This window comes from Beta vulgaris, chromosome 6 (assembly GCF_026745355.1).
Source record: "Beta vulgaris subsp. vulgaris cultivar EL10 chromosome 6, EL10.2, whole genome shotgun sequence".
Lineage (NCBI taxonomy): Eukaryota > Viridiplantae > Streptophyta > Magnoliopsida > Caryophyllales > Amaranthaceae > Beta > Beta vulgaris.
In genome coordinates this window covers 36,910,701-36,926,712 of record NC_079207.1, presented here as the reverse complement: position 1 = coordinate 36,926,712, position 16,012 = coordinate 36,910,701, and the positions used below count along the sequence as shown (strand labels likewise).

General features: G+C 40.5%; 1 protein-coding gene across 1 annotated transcript; it reads left to right on the top strand.

The window, feature by feature from the left end:
* Positions 1–2,152: 2,152 nt before the first annotated feature.
* Positions 2,153–15,686, top strand: LOC104896632 (fruit protein pKIWI502). Its single transcript, XM_010683399.4, has 5 exons — positions 2,153–2,937; positions 5,920–6,019; positions 6,126–6,221; positions 6,318–6,398; positions 15,401–15,686. The coding sequence occupies exons 1-5, from the start codon at positions 2,351–2,353 to the stop codon at positions 15,461–15,463; spliced, it is 927 nt and encodes a 308-aa protein (XP_010681701.2). The 5' UTR covers positions 2,153–2,350; the 3' UTR covers positions 15,464–15,686.
* The last annotated feature ends 326 nt before the right edge of the window (positions 15,687–16,012 follow it).

The window sequence follows — 16,012 nt, the reverse complement described above, 5'->3', positions numbered from 1 at the left end:
CAAAATTTTGAATTATAAGCCGATACTTTATCACACGGGCGATATGCTTTCGTAATTCTCTGAGTTTTTTTATTAAAAGGTATTTTTGAAAAGAGATAATTCTCGGGGTGTTACAAGCAAAGATTATGCAAACATCATAAATAATTACAAGAAGCATCACAATGACCATAGAGAAAATAAAGAGTAAGAACTTCTCACAAATAGATTTGAGCTTCAACAACCAAATCTAGGGTAGAAGTTTAAGCTAGCAAAGCCATAGAATTCATTACAAATCTACCAAAGAAGAGAAGAAGAAACCTTGTAAAGCACTGTTTTTTTCGCCCTTCTCTCGTAGTTAGAACAAAAACTAAAACTAACATAACTACCTAACCTTCCAAGGGAGGAAAAGAAAACAAAAAGGCGGCTGACACAGTCGCGACAACCCTGGCGACTCGTGACAAACCTCGCGACAACCCTCGCGACTCGCGACCAAGGGCAGGTCGCAACTCGTGACACTGATCGCAAGTGGCGTCGTAGGCTCTGCCTTAAAACCACCAAAACAAACCATAGAGAGTAGAAAGAGGGAAAACTTAGATTTTGAGTAAGCCATGAAGCTGCTGAACAAGAGTGAAAACGATCCTGGACGACGAGCAAACTAAGAAGCTTGAACCACGGACCTCGGAACTCGAACAAAGCTCGGAAACCTCGGAAGATGCGCCATAAAGGAACCAAGGACAAGGACCCCGGGGCATCAAAAAGTGATCGGAGGACCAAGATCGGCTCTCGACTACGCCACCATGCAAATCGCTCCCTAGACTCCTCAAACACAACGTCCTCCGACAACACCTCCTAACATCAAAACTCTCATAAATCCCGATAGTAAGCTCAAACCGACACCAAAAACGACCCAAAATCCGCCTAAGATTGGCGGATAACTTGGACACATCAAATTCCCCCACGCTTAAACCTTACTCGACCTCGAGTGAAAGAAAAAGAGAACTCGACACGCCCAAGCACCAATATACGCCATACCATGCAAACCTCTGGAATCGCCATCCACAAAACACAAAAGCCAATCGACAAAATCTACCCCAAAAGAATTAATTCTACTATACAATTTGAACCTCGAATCCCTAAAGGTTTCGGGACACGATTATCAACAATGACCTCCCGACTCCAACCTACCCAAAATGTAAGAAAACTAAGGTACGAAGGTAAGTGATTCCCCATGCTTAGCTTCGTGCCCCGACCAAATCATACCACAAGCAACAAAAGAAAAATAAGCCAAAAAAGAGATGTACATCCCGTCCTCAAAGGACACAAAACAAGAAGCTAATCTAGCCCGAAAACACCGACTCCAATGCCGCCACCTTATGACGCCGATACCGACAAATGAGGATCAAAGCAAATTTTCTTTTCTCTCTTTTCTTTTTTCTCTCATTTTGCCTAGGAACCCTTTCGGGTTTTCATCCTAGCTTCTCATTTTCATTTTTTTTTTCCATCTCTCTTCTTTTTTTCGGCTCACAAAACTCACCCGCTCAACTAGCTCTTTTTTTTGCATAGGCCGTCCTTTCGGGTTTTCGACCCATCCGAGCATCCAATTTTTGCCCGAGTCGCCCGCCCTTACAGGTTTTCAACTCAGCGGGATTTTTTTTCTTTCTTAGTTCTTTTGTCACTTTGTTTTCTCTTTTTTTTTTCTTCAAATTTTCATGAAATTACCACAATATATACAAAACAAACCAAAACAGAACAAACTAAAACAAGCTAAAATTCCACCACATTTAATCAATCTCTCCCCCACGCTTATTATATTTTCAGATTTTTTTTCTTTTCCTCTATTTTTCTTTTTGAACAAAAAAGGTAGTAAACTAAAATATGATTTTCTTTTAACAAATTTTTAAATTTTATTTATTTATTTTACAGGATAAAAAAATTTGGTATTATAAAAATGAATTTCCATAAAATAATTATTTATTTATTTTTCAAAATTTTATATTTAAAATCTTATTATAATAAAATAAATTTCATAAAAATAATTATAAAAATTTAGAATATTACACAAATAAATCTCATACTTGAAAAGAAATTTGATTCCTCAATGAAAAATCGTTGTAGAAAAACCTAGGTGAGACTTGAGAAATATATGTGGTGGCCAAATGGGAGGGGGATGGCATGGGTCATGCAGCCTCAATATCTATGGATAAATACACAACAATCATCATTCAATATATTCATCACCCGGAAGTGGAACTACACTTTTAACCACATTCACCAACGGCGGCTTCTCACTTCTCCTCCCTCTTTAGTCTTTCCGCCACCTCACCAACCCCCAACATAAAAACTAAGATTCCTACCACTAACAACTAGTAACATGTCCATTTCTCTCTCCATACTCCCCTCTCTCAGTCTCCACCACCATACACATACCCATGCCCACCCTCCCCTCACCACCCGTTCCATGTCTCTCCTCCGCACTCTAACCCACGCTCACCCTCTCCGCCATCACCAGAATCGTCGTCGCTTTTTCTCTCTGATCACAGCCTCAGCCGTCCAACAAGATACTACTCTTTTCACCCCCACCCCAATCTCTCTCATCGAACCCGCAGCTGAGTCCCTCTTCCACGTTTCCATCGACGTCTCCGATGCTCCTGATATCGCTTCCTCTTATACCCGCCCTGGCCAGTACCTTCAGCTTAAGGTCCCTCAATCCCCTAAACCTTCTTTTCTCGCCATTGCTTCTCCTCCTTTTGTCTCCACCAATAAGAATAGGAATAGCTTCGAACTCCAATTTCTTGTTAAGACCGTCCCTGGCTCTACCGCGGAGCTTCTCTGTGACTTGAAGAAAGGTGATGTTGTCGAAATTACTGCTGCCATGGGAAATGGTTTTGATGTTCATCGGATTTCTCCGCCTCACATCTTTTCTACTGTCCTCATTTTTGCTACTGGATCTGGAATCAGGTTTTTTTCTTTTCAGTTCTGTTAATCATATTTCTTCTTCTATCTATCTTTTGGATATTGGAATATCCACATATGGATAAATTCTCCAGATTCATAATTCGGTGATCAGATAGATTTGCTATACTTTCATGTAGTCACTTCACAACTTCACATAGCTCCATGTGCAAATATTTGGCCAACTTAGGACATAATTTGGAAAAAAGAGTATTTGTGCATGACGAGCCTTTATGGTTACAAATTGCACTTGATCAATTTAAATGAGAAGCTCCTAACTGGAAGGTTGATGAAGTAATTTTGCTTAATGTTTGGGTTATCTGCATGAGGATTGATGTGTGTATCTTATGATGCTTCCCTAGGTTCTTTTGGTGATTCTTGTTAGTGCAAGAAGAGAGATGGATTTTTTTCACTCTTTTAGGCTTTGCAGGGCATAGAGTATTTAGAAATCTTCTACCTAAGTGCTTTTATTTTGTAATATTGCAACTAATGTGACCCTTTCTAACTTCGAATAGTAACTGATCTTATGGAAGATATAACTTCCTGAAATGTAGAACATAGACACTTCCTTGATCACAAACTAAGAGGCCACTTTTCTATTTTAGTCCCTCCCAAAATTTACAGGTCATTTTTGGTTCCTTTGTTTCAGAACTAAGGAGATGCACAAGACTGTTAGGCTCCGTTTGGTAGGGCGTAAAATATTTTCAGTGTAAAATGATTTTCATGGAAAACAATTTACAATGGAAAACACAATTCCAAAATTAGTTTTCCGTTGTTTGGTTCGATGTAAGAAAAATGAGGAAATGAAAGGAAAATGAAAGGGAAAGTAAGGAGGTAGTGAGAGGAGTGTACAAGAGAGATAAGGAAAATAGTTTTCCCTTCATTTTGAAAGGAAAATGGTTTTCCATCATTGGGAGAGTAATTTTACTCCAAAGGAAAATGGTTTTACACTCTTTTGCCAACCAAACAATGTAAAACTAAAAATAGAGGAAAATAGTTTTCTGGGAAAATGTTTTACGCCCTACCAAACGGAGCCTTAATTGTTAAATTTCATGAGTCGTACAATGAAATTCTGGGAGAGTGATTAATTATGTGTTGAAGAAATGTAGCAGCATTTTGAACTTTGAAGAACCAATGATGGTTTATGTGTCGATGATCTATTTTATTGTCTGAGGCAAATGGTTGATTAGTACAATGAGTGGTGAGAGGAGTATATATCTGCCCTTGATTTTCATTCAAGGTACCGTGATATATACTTTGGTAGGCAATGGTAAAGAAGGTTATATTAGTTAAGGATTTGTACCGAGAAGTGGAAAAAATATCAAGACTTGCCAAGCTGTAATGAAAGATTTTTCTGCTTTCAAATTAGACAACACCAGGTATCTGCCTTAATTCCTTTCCTCTTCAAATAGTAATAGATGAATTAACATGGTTTATCCAAGATGAGTTGTCAGGTTGCATGTTCTATGCAACGATATTGTATTGGTGGATGAGACCAGACCACGACTTAAGGCCATGTAAGAGTTATGGAGACAAAAGTTGGAATCTCAAGGTGTAAGCATCAAAGCAAAGCTGAGCACATAGAGTGGAATTTGGTACTAGAACGGAAAAGTCTGTAGGGATATAGTATAGAAATGAAGATAGTTTGAAAAATGTTGGAGTTGTAGATATTGAAGAAAAGTTAAGGGAGAACCAACTATGTTGGTTTGGACATGTACAATGTCGACTGAAAGATGCAGTGATAGGAATATAGAGCTTTTGGTTTATGGAAAAGTTTCAGAAAGTGGAAATAAACCAAAAATGACTTGAATGGAGAGACTTAAAAACAGTATAAAAAAATTGGGTGTGCAGGAGGACATAGCACTAGATAAAAATGATTGGAGGAGAGACATCTTTGTGGACGACCACGGGATATTACTTCTTGGTACATAAACCAACCTTATCATCTAGGATAAATGCTTTGGCATTGTCGTTGTTATTGAGTTTAAAGTTTTGCATATTAACATAAGGATACTCTTAACTAATAAGTCCAAAGGAAGACTACATTGGTTGGGTAAACATTTAATTTTTTAGTAGTGACAAGTCTGATATTCTTGCTAAATATCTAAAAAATGATTTGAAACTACATGACCAGTTAATTAGAGATAGAGGATGGTTTGGAAATTAAAGTTCCAATGAGACTGCTACTGTCTAAACCTATGATGCATATGCAACCCCTTTGGTCCAAGATGGGAAGTTATCTTGGCCTTCCTTCAAGGCAAATAACAGAAAAAAAGTCAAATTCTCCATTATATGTCTTCACCATATTTGGTTTCTTCTTTGTAGCATTGTATTTTGTAAATCAAGGCTCTATAAAGGGTGAATGAGGACTTTCCACGCGTTGAATTCTGGAAGCTGAGGGCGAGGTGTTAGCCCTGACCATTCAGTGCCTTAGTAAAGAGTTTGAACTTTGAACTTAAGCAAACCTAAGCGTCCTTACCTTTTCTAACGGCATTGCCAGTTTCTAGTGCTAATATGTGTTCAGATTGTATTGGTGGTGGGTGCATATTGCATGGTTAGAACTTAGAAGGGATAAGTAGAGTCGAAAAGGAAGGAATGAAACCTGAGCTAGCAGAGGTGATGTGTTCCCTTGATGGTCATTTCTCATGGAATACGTAAATTTGTTAGTTCCTTTCTATAAAAAATAGTTAGTTCCTGTTTGGAAGACCTATTAAATTGTCTTAAATATTCTCTTACATTGGTTTGATCAAGTAAATTGTACTGCTGAATTCTCTCTAAATCTCTAAAATGACATTACCTTGTCCCTCATAACTCATAATTGCATTCTGGATGGCTGTCTTATTTTGTATGTATATGATGGTATACTGGGATTTTTACTTACCCTTTTGGTCTTTGTGATGGTATACTGGCTGTCTTGCTATTAAGGAGCAAATGTGCTATATTTTCATGGCTACACTATCATACCTGTTTTCTCTTGGTTATATGCAGTCCTATTCGATCTCTTATTGAGTCTGGATTCAGTGCTGACAAAAGGTCAGATGTGAGGCTTTATTACGGAGCTAGAAATTTGAAAAGGATGGCCTACCAGGTGAAATACTGACTTGCTTTGTTGGGCTCATAAAATAGAGTAATTAGAGCAAATACCTATCAGTTGTTGCCAACTCTTTTGCTTATGCTTTTTCTTGACAATATAGGATAGGTTTGAAGATTGGGAATCTTCTGGTGTTAAGATTGTTCCAGTACTGTCTCAACCAGATGAGGGATGGACAGGTGAAACTGGTTTTGTGCAGGTACTGTTAAAATTGTGTTAGCATGTCTGGCAGAGTTTTTCTATGTGTGAATTTAAATAAACATACATCTAACAATTTTTTTGTTGCATTGAACAGGCTGCCTTTTGTAGATCGAAAAACATTTTGAATCCAAATGCTACAGGTGTCGTACTCTGTGGGCAGAAACAGATGACTGAGGTAATTTATCTATAATGTGTGAATTAGCAATGTTTCTCAATGTGATTGTGAGCAGTTAGCATATAAGGCATGGTTTTGATGGAATATCGTACCTTAATTCTTGAAGCGATTTTGTCTTCTTCAATTGATTTAATGGACATTTATGGGGTGGCAACTGATATAATACAACATACACATAGTCAGAAGTTTTTCTCTTGCTTCACTGATAATTTACACTTGCAATGGTTTGGCTTCTAACAGTAGCAAGGAAACTCATGAAATACGTGTACATCAGCACCAGCTTTCCCTCAATTTGTTTGGGATAGGAAATAAAATTAGTAATATGAAAGTATTACAACTGAAGGACAGCAATCTACACAAGAGAGTACCCTCTATATGATAAACTTCTCAATCCGTTGTAGATCAGTCACACACTGTTTAAGACCGAAAATGACGAGATAAGCTTCAAGAAGAAACTGATTCTGGAAAAGGATGTTTTTCTAATTCTTCCTTATGTGCGAAGAGGCTGAGACAAGCATGCCTCATGAAGATCTTAGCCTCCTGTTCCCAAAAAGCATGATGATTTTTCTTAAAAGAAACTCTCAGTCATGCTAAGAAGGGATATGAAGAGAATGATGCTCATCGGCCTCTGTACTCCAGATTTGCCAGAAAACGTAATTTTTTTCTTGTAGGATCTTGTTCTTTAGAGGACGTAGTTTGTGGCTTTGTGCTAAGTGACACCTTAGTTTTAAAAGACGCGAAGTGCACCAAAGTGAAGGCTCACACATCTTTTAGGCAAGGCGCGCCTTTGGTGTCAAAAAACTTAGAAATAATATAGAAGCATTGTAATACTTAAAACAACATAAATATTATATTAAAGACCCATAAAAGGATATAATAAAATATAGCTCATCACTAAAATACCGCACCAAGTCAAAGTACTAAGTACAAAGAAAAACAAATAAATTTTTCAAGATTCTCAATTAACAAGGTACAATTCAAATGATTCCTTAAAAAAAAAATTATAATTCAATTGATATTCCAAAAACTAATTAATGTAGGAACAATATAACATAGTATTGGAGCATAAAACCTAATAGGACCATTGCCTCTACAGTCACTAAATGAGAGACAAGAAAGAAAGAGGAAGAAAAAAAAGACAAAAGAGGAAGAAGGGACGAAAAAAAGAAAAAGAAAAACACAGAGAGGAGAAGAAGATAACGACACAAGAAACGAAATTAAGGAAGAAGAAGAGATGACATATAGAAGAAGACCGAAAGAAGAAGAGAAACTTATCGGTAAGTCACTGGATCACCATGGACGACAGACGACTGCCAGTGAGAAGCATCAGTGGTTGCAGATGCATATTTCTAGGGTTTCCAGTTTTCCCAGAGGAAAGGCACATGTGCAAATTTCTAGGGTCTCCCGTTCGAAAACCTAAAAACGTGCAAATATTTTTTAAAAAACGAGGTGGCCTCCACGCACGCCTCATCCCCAAAGGCTAATACCTCTTGCCCCTCACGCCTCTTGGAAAGGCGCAAAAGCACGCGTGTGTCGCTGCTCGCCTCGCCTGGGTTGTTCTAAGGCGCGCTTTTTAAAACTAAGAACGACACTAATCCAGGTGAATGGTGAATGGTGAGATTTGGGTCTTCTAAATGAAGATATGAAGGAGTATTGGAAATCAAACTCAGAGTAGGTGTTTATGTATTGAGAGACATTCATGAGTGAAGATCTCTCTCTAATTTGGATTTGGTTTTGGATACGCTTAGCTTGGCTGCATTAGGAGATGAGAAGCTTCTAAGCAAATAAGCATAAGTAAACCTTTTGTGATCTCAATAGTTCTTGCTATGTCCATTCCTCATGAAATTGAAGTTATGAGGTACATTATGGACAAAGAATGTTGGTGAAGATGAGGAAGAGCATCCAAGTAAGACTTACAAATGAAAACATCCTCTTAAAACTTGATCTCATATACTTCCTCCAATTTTCAGTACTTGCAAATAGTTATGCACACAATTGAAGGAAGAGATTAGAGATGGTAAACGAACAAATCTATAAAAATAACATAAACATCGGTTAGAGGGGAGGTTTGGGTTATCAAGATTAAAATGATAAAAACTAATTGACTTTTTCTATGCTATACCCTTGTGTTTCTTCGGCTTCTACGTTATGCCCCACTTTTTAAAAATTCCACAAGGTACCTCTAAATTGACTTTTTAATGCACAAAGCCCGTGAATAATTTCAGACGTCATTAATTTCTTCTACGTTTTGTAATCTAGTGGAACTAATACTTCGTTTGTTCTAAAATTAATGAAACACATACTATTTTAGGTAGTTTCAAAATAACTGAAATGTTACTTTATTTGACATTTACTTCTCTCTATCTCTCTCTTTGTCACATGACCCTCTTTTTATTTCTCTCTTTATCTCTCTCCTCTCCTTAATCCTCGTGCCTACTTATGTTTCATCTTTTTTCCAAAAGAGGAAGTATAACTTAGAGATAGTTTAACACTTGCAAGGAACATTTTTATGTTAGAAATTGCTCCAATAATAGAAAGTATATGAAACTAATGATGCATAGTTAGCGGCAGGGACATTGAGCTTAAAAAAAGATGATTTTGAGAGCATTTTGTGGAATTCTAATATGGTTGGGATACGATGTAGAAACCGAAGAACTACAAGGGTATAATGTTGAAAACCAAAACTGATTTGTGTGTTTACCTCTAATCTGCTATGAACTAGGATTCATCACAAATATAAACGCAAATAAAAAATAGATTAGTATTTTGCTCAACCCAAGGATCATCCAATACAGACTCAATACACTCAATAATTTCTAGATGCCTCTTTCTATTACAATCCCTCCTATTTATTCAATGCACTCACTCCTAGAAAGCAATAAAGACCAGGTTACCCCTTCTAGATACTGCCTTAGGTGTCACCAATACTAATGGCGCATGCCACAGCTCAGCAGAATCTAGCTCAACGTTCTTCTTTTTCATACCCAACAGGTCAACATTCTCTTCCTTATTATATCCCAAATTGTCCTCCCCTTCTTTAATTCCCCCTTTTCCCTTCTTCATCCTTTTGTACGTCACGTGTATGGGAGGCCTGGGGTGAGTCGTAGCATTACTCCACCCAAACTCTCACCTTGTCCTCAAGGTGAAAAAAAGGAAAACGAGCTTGGATGGCTCAGTATTCTTCCCAAGTAGATTGACTTCAGTTTGGTGCCCTGTGCCAAAAGGCACATACCTGACCCCCATGTAGGAGGAGTGAGGATAGGACTAGAGGAAAGGTGGGCGAGGCTGAGTGAGCATGCTTTTTTGAATAGAGAGATGTGAAAAATGACATGAATTTTAGCAGCAGGGGGCAGCTCTAACTTATAGGCCAAGGTGCCTATCTTCTAAACAATTTTGAAGGGTGGCCTTTTTGCTAAGGATTTCTGGGATAAGGTCTACTTCAAGTACACCAACTCCCCCACTTCGAAGTGAACATCCCTGCCCTTCGCATCCTCTTGTAGCTTCATGTTGTTATAAGCCTTTAGAAGGTCATACTTTAGATCATCCAAGATTGCATCTCGTTCCACCAATTGATCCTACGAGGTGGACATGGCTGTACTACCTCTTTCAAACCTCATCAAGTAGGGAGGTTCTCGGCTATACGAAAAGGATAAGGAGAGCGGGTTGATGAGTGGACTGAAGTATTGTAGCAATATTCATCCCATGGGAGCCAATTAGTCCACTTTCGTGGCTGACCATTGATGAAACAACAGAGATACCCTTACATCCACTTGTTCACCACCTCCGTTTGACCATCGGATTGTGGGTGATATGCCGTGCTTCGGAGGAGGTGAGTGCCTTGGAGTTTAAAGAGCTCCCTCCAAAACACGCTAAGTAATGATCACGATCCGGCATAATGGTGGAAGGAAACCCATGCAACTTCACTACTTCCTTAACAAAAATGGCTGCTACGCTTACAAAGGGATGTTTTAGGGCGATAAAATGACTGTATTTGGTGAGGCGGTCCACTACTACCAACACGGTGTCCACACCTCCTAATTTGGGAAGTCCCTCAACGAAATCTATGGACAAATCTTCCCAAACTTGATTGGGAACTTGAAGTGGTTGTAACGACTCGGCCGGTTTTAGAGAAGAGGTCTTTCGTTGCTGACAAACTTAGTAGGATTTGACATAGGTTGTGATAGCCTTCCTCATACCTTGTCAATACCATTCCATGGCAATTCGTTGGTAAGTTTTAAATCTCCCAAGTGCCCCCCGGTCGGCATATCATGGTATTCTTGTAAAATTCGCTGCACCAAGGCTGACTTGCTGGGAATTACCACTCTATCTTTATACCAAAGTACCCCCGGACCTACTATGAACCCCTTAGGACTCTCTAGTCCCTCTTCAATGGTCTTCCTCAATTGGTTGATGTATGGGGCTCCACTTATCTCTTGCTTCATGTTAGCCCATTGTGGCGTATGATGTGAGATGAGGGCTCCACACTCCACGGAGCTAGGGTATTTCTGAGAAAGGGCATTGGCTACCTTGTTAGAGGGCCCGGGCATATACTTAATCTCAAAGTCATAAGCCATTAGTTCACTCATCCACCTTTGGTAGTCGGTGCCCACCTCCCTTTGAGCCATTAAGTAACGTAAGCTTTGTTGGTCGGAGTTTATGATGAAGTGCCTCCCCAACAAATAGTGCTTCCATTTTTGCACTGCTAGTACCACTGCCATTAACTCCTCCTAAATGGACTTTGTGCGAGCTCGAGGCTCCAAAAGCTTGCTATAGTATGCGACGGGGTTCCCATTTTGTAATAGCACAACCCTGTGCCATACCTGCATGTGTCAGACTCTAACACGGAGAAATCCGCCATTGCAAGTGTTGCTGCCAGTCAGTTTTTAGAGTGGAAAAGGCTTCGGTGGCAGTCGAAGACCAACCGAAACTGTCCTTCCTTAGTTGGGAGGTCAGGGGTTGTGCAATGCTTGCATAGCCTTTGACAAACTTGAGGTAATAACTTGTTAAACCAAGAAAACCTTGGAACTCCCTCAAGTTCGTTGGAATTGGCCAATTCATCATTACTTGCACCTTGGATTGATTAACCGCCACCCATTACTTCCGATTATATGACCCAAATAGGCTACCTCGGTCCTCCAAAACTCACATTTCTTCTAATTTCCCGAGCAGTCAAAACAGTAGACAAGTGTTGTAAATGCAACTCCTGAGTCCAACTATAAATTAGGATATCATCAAAAAAGACTAGCACAAATTTTCGAAGATAGGAACGAAAAACATCATTCATGACCGCTTGAAAAGTGGCCGGAGCATTTGTAAGGCCGAAGGGCATTACAAGGAACTCATAGTGACTCTCATGAGCCTGTGGACATCCTCGCTCATTCGGATTTGATGATAACCCGACTTGAGGTCGAGTTTGGAGAACATTATTGACCCATGTAGCTCATCAAGGAGTTCGTCTATCACTGGAAGAGGGAACTTGTCAGGTACCATTGCCTTATTCAAGGCTTGGTAGTCGACACAAAACCTCCAAGACCCGTTTTTTTCTTGACAAGTATTACCGGGCTAAGCATTGCTAGGAGGTTGTATGATCCCGGCTGCTAGCATATCCCCAATTAGCTTCTCAATTTCATCCTTTTGAAATTGGGGGTATCGATAAGGGCGACCACTCACTGGGTTCTCTCCGTGTTTTAGTGTGATCGAATGCTCATGGCCCCTTGTCGGGGGTAGTCCCGCAAGCACGTGGAACACAACATCAAGGTGGAACACAACATCAAAGTGCTGCAAGATTGATATAAGCTCTGACGGTAATTCCCCCACCGTTTCTTCGCTTGCCGAGTCTCCCTCAAGTAAATTCTATTCAACTAACACACCCCCTCTCTCTTTGCGAATGGTCTTCATCATCGCCTTCAAGGATATTCTGGAGCGGCCCAAGGTTGGGTCACCCACGAGTGTAAATGTCTCCCCATCCAATTGGAACCTCTAAGTCTGCGTCTTCCGAATTAGCAGTCATAGTGCCGAGCTTCTCGAGCCACTGTATCCCAATTATAAGTTCGGAGTTACCCAACGAAAGGGGGAGGAAATCTTCCACTACCTCCAAACCCAACAACCCTAGTCGGACATGCCTACAATCGCCCTTTCCTTTTCCCTCTCCCTCTCCCTCTCCCTCTCCCTCTCCCTCTCCCTCTCCCTGGACGTTTTTCCCTGATCCCAAAGGGTAAAAGCTTTTCGTGGAGGTGACTGGGATCTGTAGCCGTTGTGTCAAAGAGGAGGATATAAAATTGTGTGTGGTCCCTCGGTTCCACCATGACAACCACTGGGGCGCCATGGATGCTGCCTTGGAGCTTGAGAGTTTTAGGGTTGCTAAACCCCATGACTGAGTTTAGGGAAATCTCGGTTTGGTTGGTGGGTTCTTCGATTTGGTGTGGGGTGTCATCAAACTCAGAGTCATCATCATCCCTTGGGTCAATAGAACGCTTAATTCTCTTCTTTTGTATTGGTGGGCTGGCCCCATTTCTCATCACAACTAAAACAAAGCCCCTTTTCCCTCTTGGATGGAAGCTCTTGTCCAATCAACCTCCTAACCTCTCCTATGGGCCGGCCCACTGATGTTGCTGTAGATTGAGTTACAGAGTTGGTGTTGGATTGAATGGAGCTTCTGTTAGGGTGGGTATTTTTGGTGGGGTAGGTGTAGTTGGTGGGTTTGGTAATTTTTGTGGACTGGGTAGGGTAGGCTGTGGTAATGTGGTTTGAGGTTGGGGGTGTTTGGGCTAGATTGATTTGGGTGGTTTGAGGCCCAAAGGAGGACTCCCAATTTCAGCCTTATTTCTGTTGGAGTTTATGCTCCACTTTGAGCGCAAGATCCATAGCATGATCCAGTGTAGTTGGCCCAAAACCCTCCCTTTGGCCCTAATCTTCCCCTTAAGCCCGCTTATGAATTGCCCTTTTTGCGATTGCTTCGAACACCCCTTCCAAAGGTGCCATAAGTTTGATGAACTTCCGACGATACTTCGCTACTGCTTCCTACTGTCGGTGATCCAACCATTGCTCCTGAAGGGTTCCGGTGAAAGTAGACCGGAATTGCCTCAAAAGCATCCCCTTCAATTCCTCCCACCTTCGGATTGGGTGTCTTCATTTTTCCCATTGAAACCAGAACAGGGCCTCACCATCCAACACCACCACCACGGTCTCGATCTTGTCCTCCTCGCTCAAACGTTAAAATTTGAAGAACCGTTCAGCGCGTATAATCCATCCGTCGGGGTTAGTCCCTATCTAACCCTGGGAGGTCAAGCTTCTTGAATCGCCATCCCTGTCCTCCATTACCCCCATTCTCGAAGTGGAAGTCTCCACCTCGTCCCACCATATCTTCAAACTCTCCGCCGAGCGGACCACCTACTCCTTCGCTGTCAAGGAAAGAGTAATGGTGGGTGCTGCCTCTCTCGTCGGGGAGTCGGGGTGACCCTTCTGCGTTCTCGGGAACTCCACCTGGTGGGGGAACGGTGGTTTTGTGAACCTCCGCCTCCAACTTCGCCAGATGCGCCCTGATCTTAGCCATTAAGGCACCCGGGTTCTCCCACGTATTGTCCAGGCAGACGCGGTTATCGTACAAGTCCTGGTTGGTCTTCTCTAGCGCTAAGATGAGCAACGCTAATGCTTGCTGCATAGATTCAATGACTTCTCTCACAACTCGAACCATCTCTCCACGTAGGCAAATTGTTGCTCAAGGCCATCTAACCTTTGAGCGTGGGTTTGAGGTACAATGGTTTTTTTTTTTTGTTTTTTATAAGAATCGAGGGATCTACCGCCTTTGATACCAAAATGCTATGAACTAGGATGAATCACAAATATAAACGCAAATCAAAGATAGATTAGTATTGCTCAACCCAAGGATCATTCAATACAGACTCAATACATTCGAGAGGATTGAGACTCTCCAAGGCTTACACACACTCAATAATTTCTGGATGCCTCTTTCTATTACAATCCCTCTTATTTATTCAATGCACTCACTCCTAGATAGCAATAAAGACCAGGTTACCCCTTCTAGAGACTGCCTTAGGTGTCACCAGTACTAATTGGTGCCTGCCACAGCTCAGCAGAATCTAGTACAGCTCCCAGCTCAACGTTCTTCTTTTTCGTACCCAACAGCTCAGCATTCTCTTCCTCTGTATTTCCCAAATTGTCCTCCCCTTCTTTAATTCCCCCCTTTCCCTTCTTCCTCCTCTTGTACGTCACGTGTATGGGAGGCCCGAGGTGAGTCGTATCATAATCTCTTTCTTAACTTCATGCCCAACTTTAATGTAGCAAGTATTAAAAGACGGAGGAAATACTTGGTATCCTTTTGAGTCCCTGACTCCCTGACTCCCTGTACAATACAAAGAGGCTGTTTTATCTTTAGGCCTATAATTGCAGGAAAGCTATTTCTGGTAGCTCTAAAATACTAACTTGGTGAGAACTTTGTTGTTGCACACTCCATTTCATCATCACTGTCCTAATCGACAAACCCTATAACAAGATCTGTTAGAAAGGACCAACTAGGAGTAGCTTCGGTGAGTTGTGCACCGAACTTTCTAAACTATAACAACTATACATGACAGTCATAGGAAGGAAACCAAATTATTGGGTTGATGATCTAGCTTAGGACAAGATCACAGGTAGGTGAAATTGTGGAGGGGTGATTCTGATTCTACTCCAGGTGTTTTCCAGCTCAGTCGAAATTGTGGCTAGCAAAAGGTTTGCAGTTAGGGTTTACAAGTTATCTATTTTGAGTATTTATTTGTCTACAAGTTATCTATTTTGAGTATTTATTTGTTGAGCATGTGCCGTGTGGGTCTTCTGGGACAGTTTGAAGTGAATTTTTTGCACGCACTTGGAACAATTCTGTATCTGTGACTTCATATTCCGTGGTTTTTTGGCTGCTGATTTTTGATATGAAAATGCAAGAGAAATTTTAATTTCTTCCTGTTAAAGTGGCAAGTCTTATAACAGATGCGTGCTTTTTGCAGGAAATCACCTCCATATTGAGTGAAGATGGAGTGTCAACTGACAAAATACTCAAGAACTTCTAAATAATGAGAGGGAGTTCCGTAGCTGTTGTATAATTATTTCGGGAAGCAATTTTATTTTCCCAATTCATTCATTCTCAGTTTGCCTAGCATTGATTTTTCGCAGCTTGGAAAGCCAAAAATAAACTTGTTATATCAAATTTTGAAATAATTTATGATAGTTAAATATTACAAGATTAGAAACATTGTCCCAGTATATGGCAAGATAAGAAACATTGTCCCAGTACTTCCAGTATATGGCAAGAGAAGAAACATTGTCCCAACTCCCAATAACGTGCTGTCCTTCGTTGTACTTTAACCAGTTAACGCCCAGTGCATTTTATCATTTTGGGAGCTCATGATAATTTTTTTTTGATCTGAAGTCAAAGAAATATGATTGCACATCATCGTAAAACCATTTAGCTCCAATCTTCTCTCTCTAGAACATACTCTCGTCTCCAAAGTTTGAATTGTGTTAGCGGAATTCAAGAGTTATTAACAAATGGATACTCAATTTTGCCTTTTGTTTCAGTTTGGGTACTGAACTTTAAAAAGTTTCATATTGGGTACTGA

Coding starts and splice junctions, on each gene's coding strand:
- LOC104896632 (XM_010683399.4), top strand. CDS start 2,351: ATGTCCATTTCTCTCTCCATACTCCCCTCTCTCAGTCTCCACCACCAT. Junction 2,938..5,919: donor GCTACTGGATCTGGAATCAG/GTTTTTTTCTTT, acceptor GGTTATATGCAG/TCCTATTCGATCTCTTATTG. Junction 6,222..6,317: donor GTGAAACTGGTTTTGTGCAG/GTACTGTTAAAA, acceptor TGCATTGAACAG/GCTGCCTTTTGTAGATCGAA.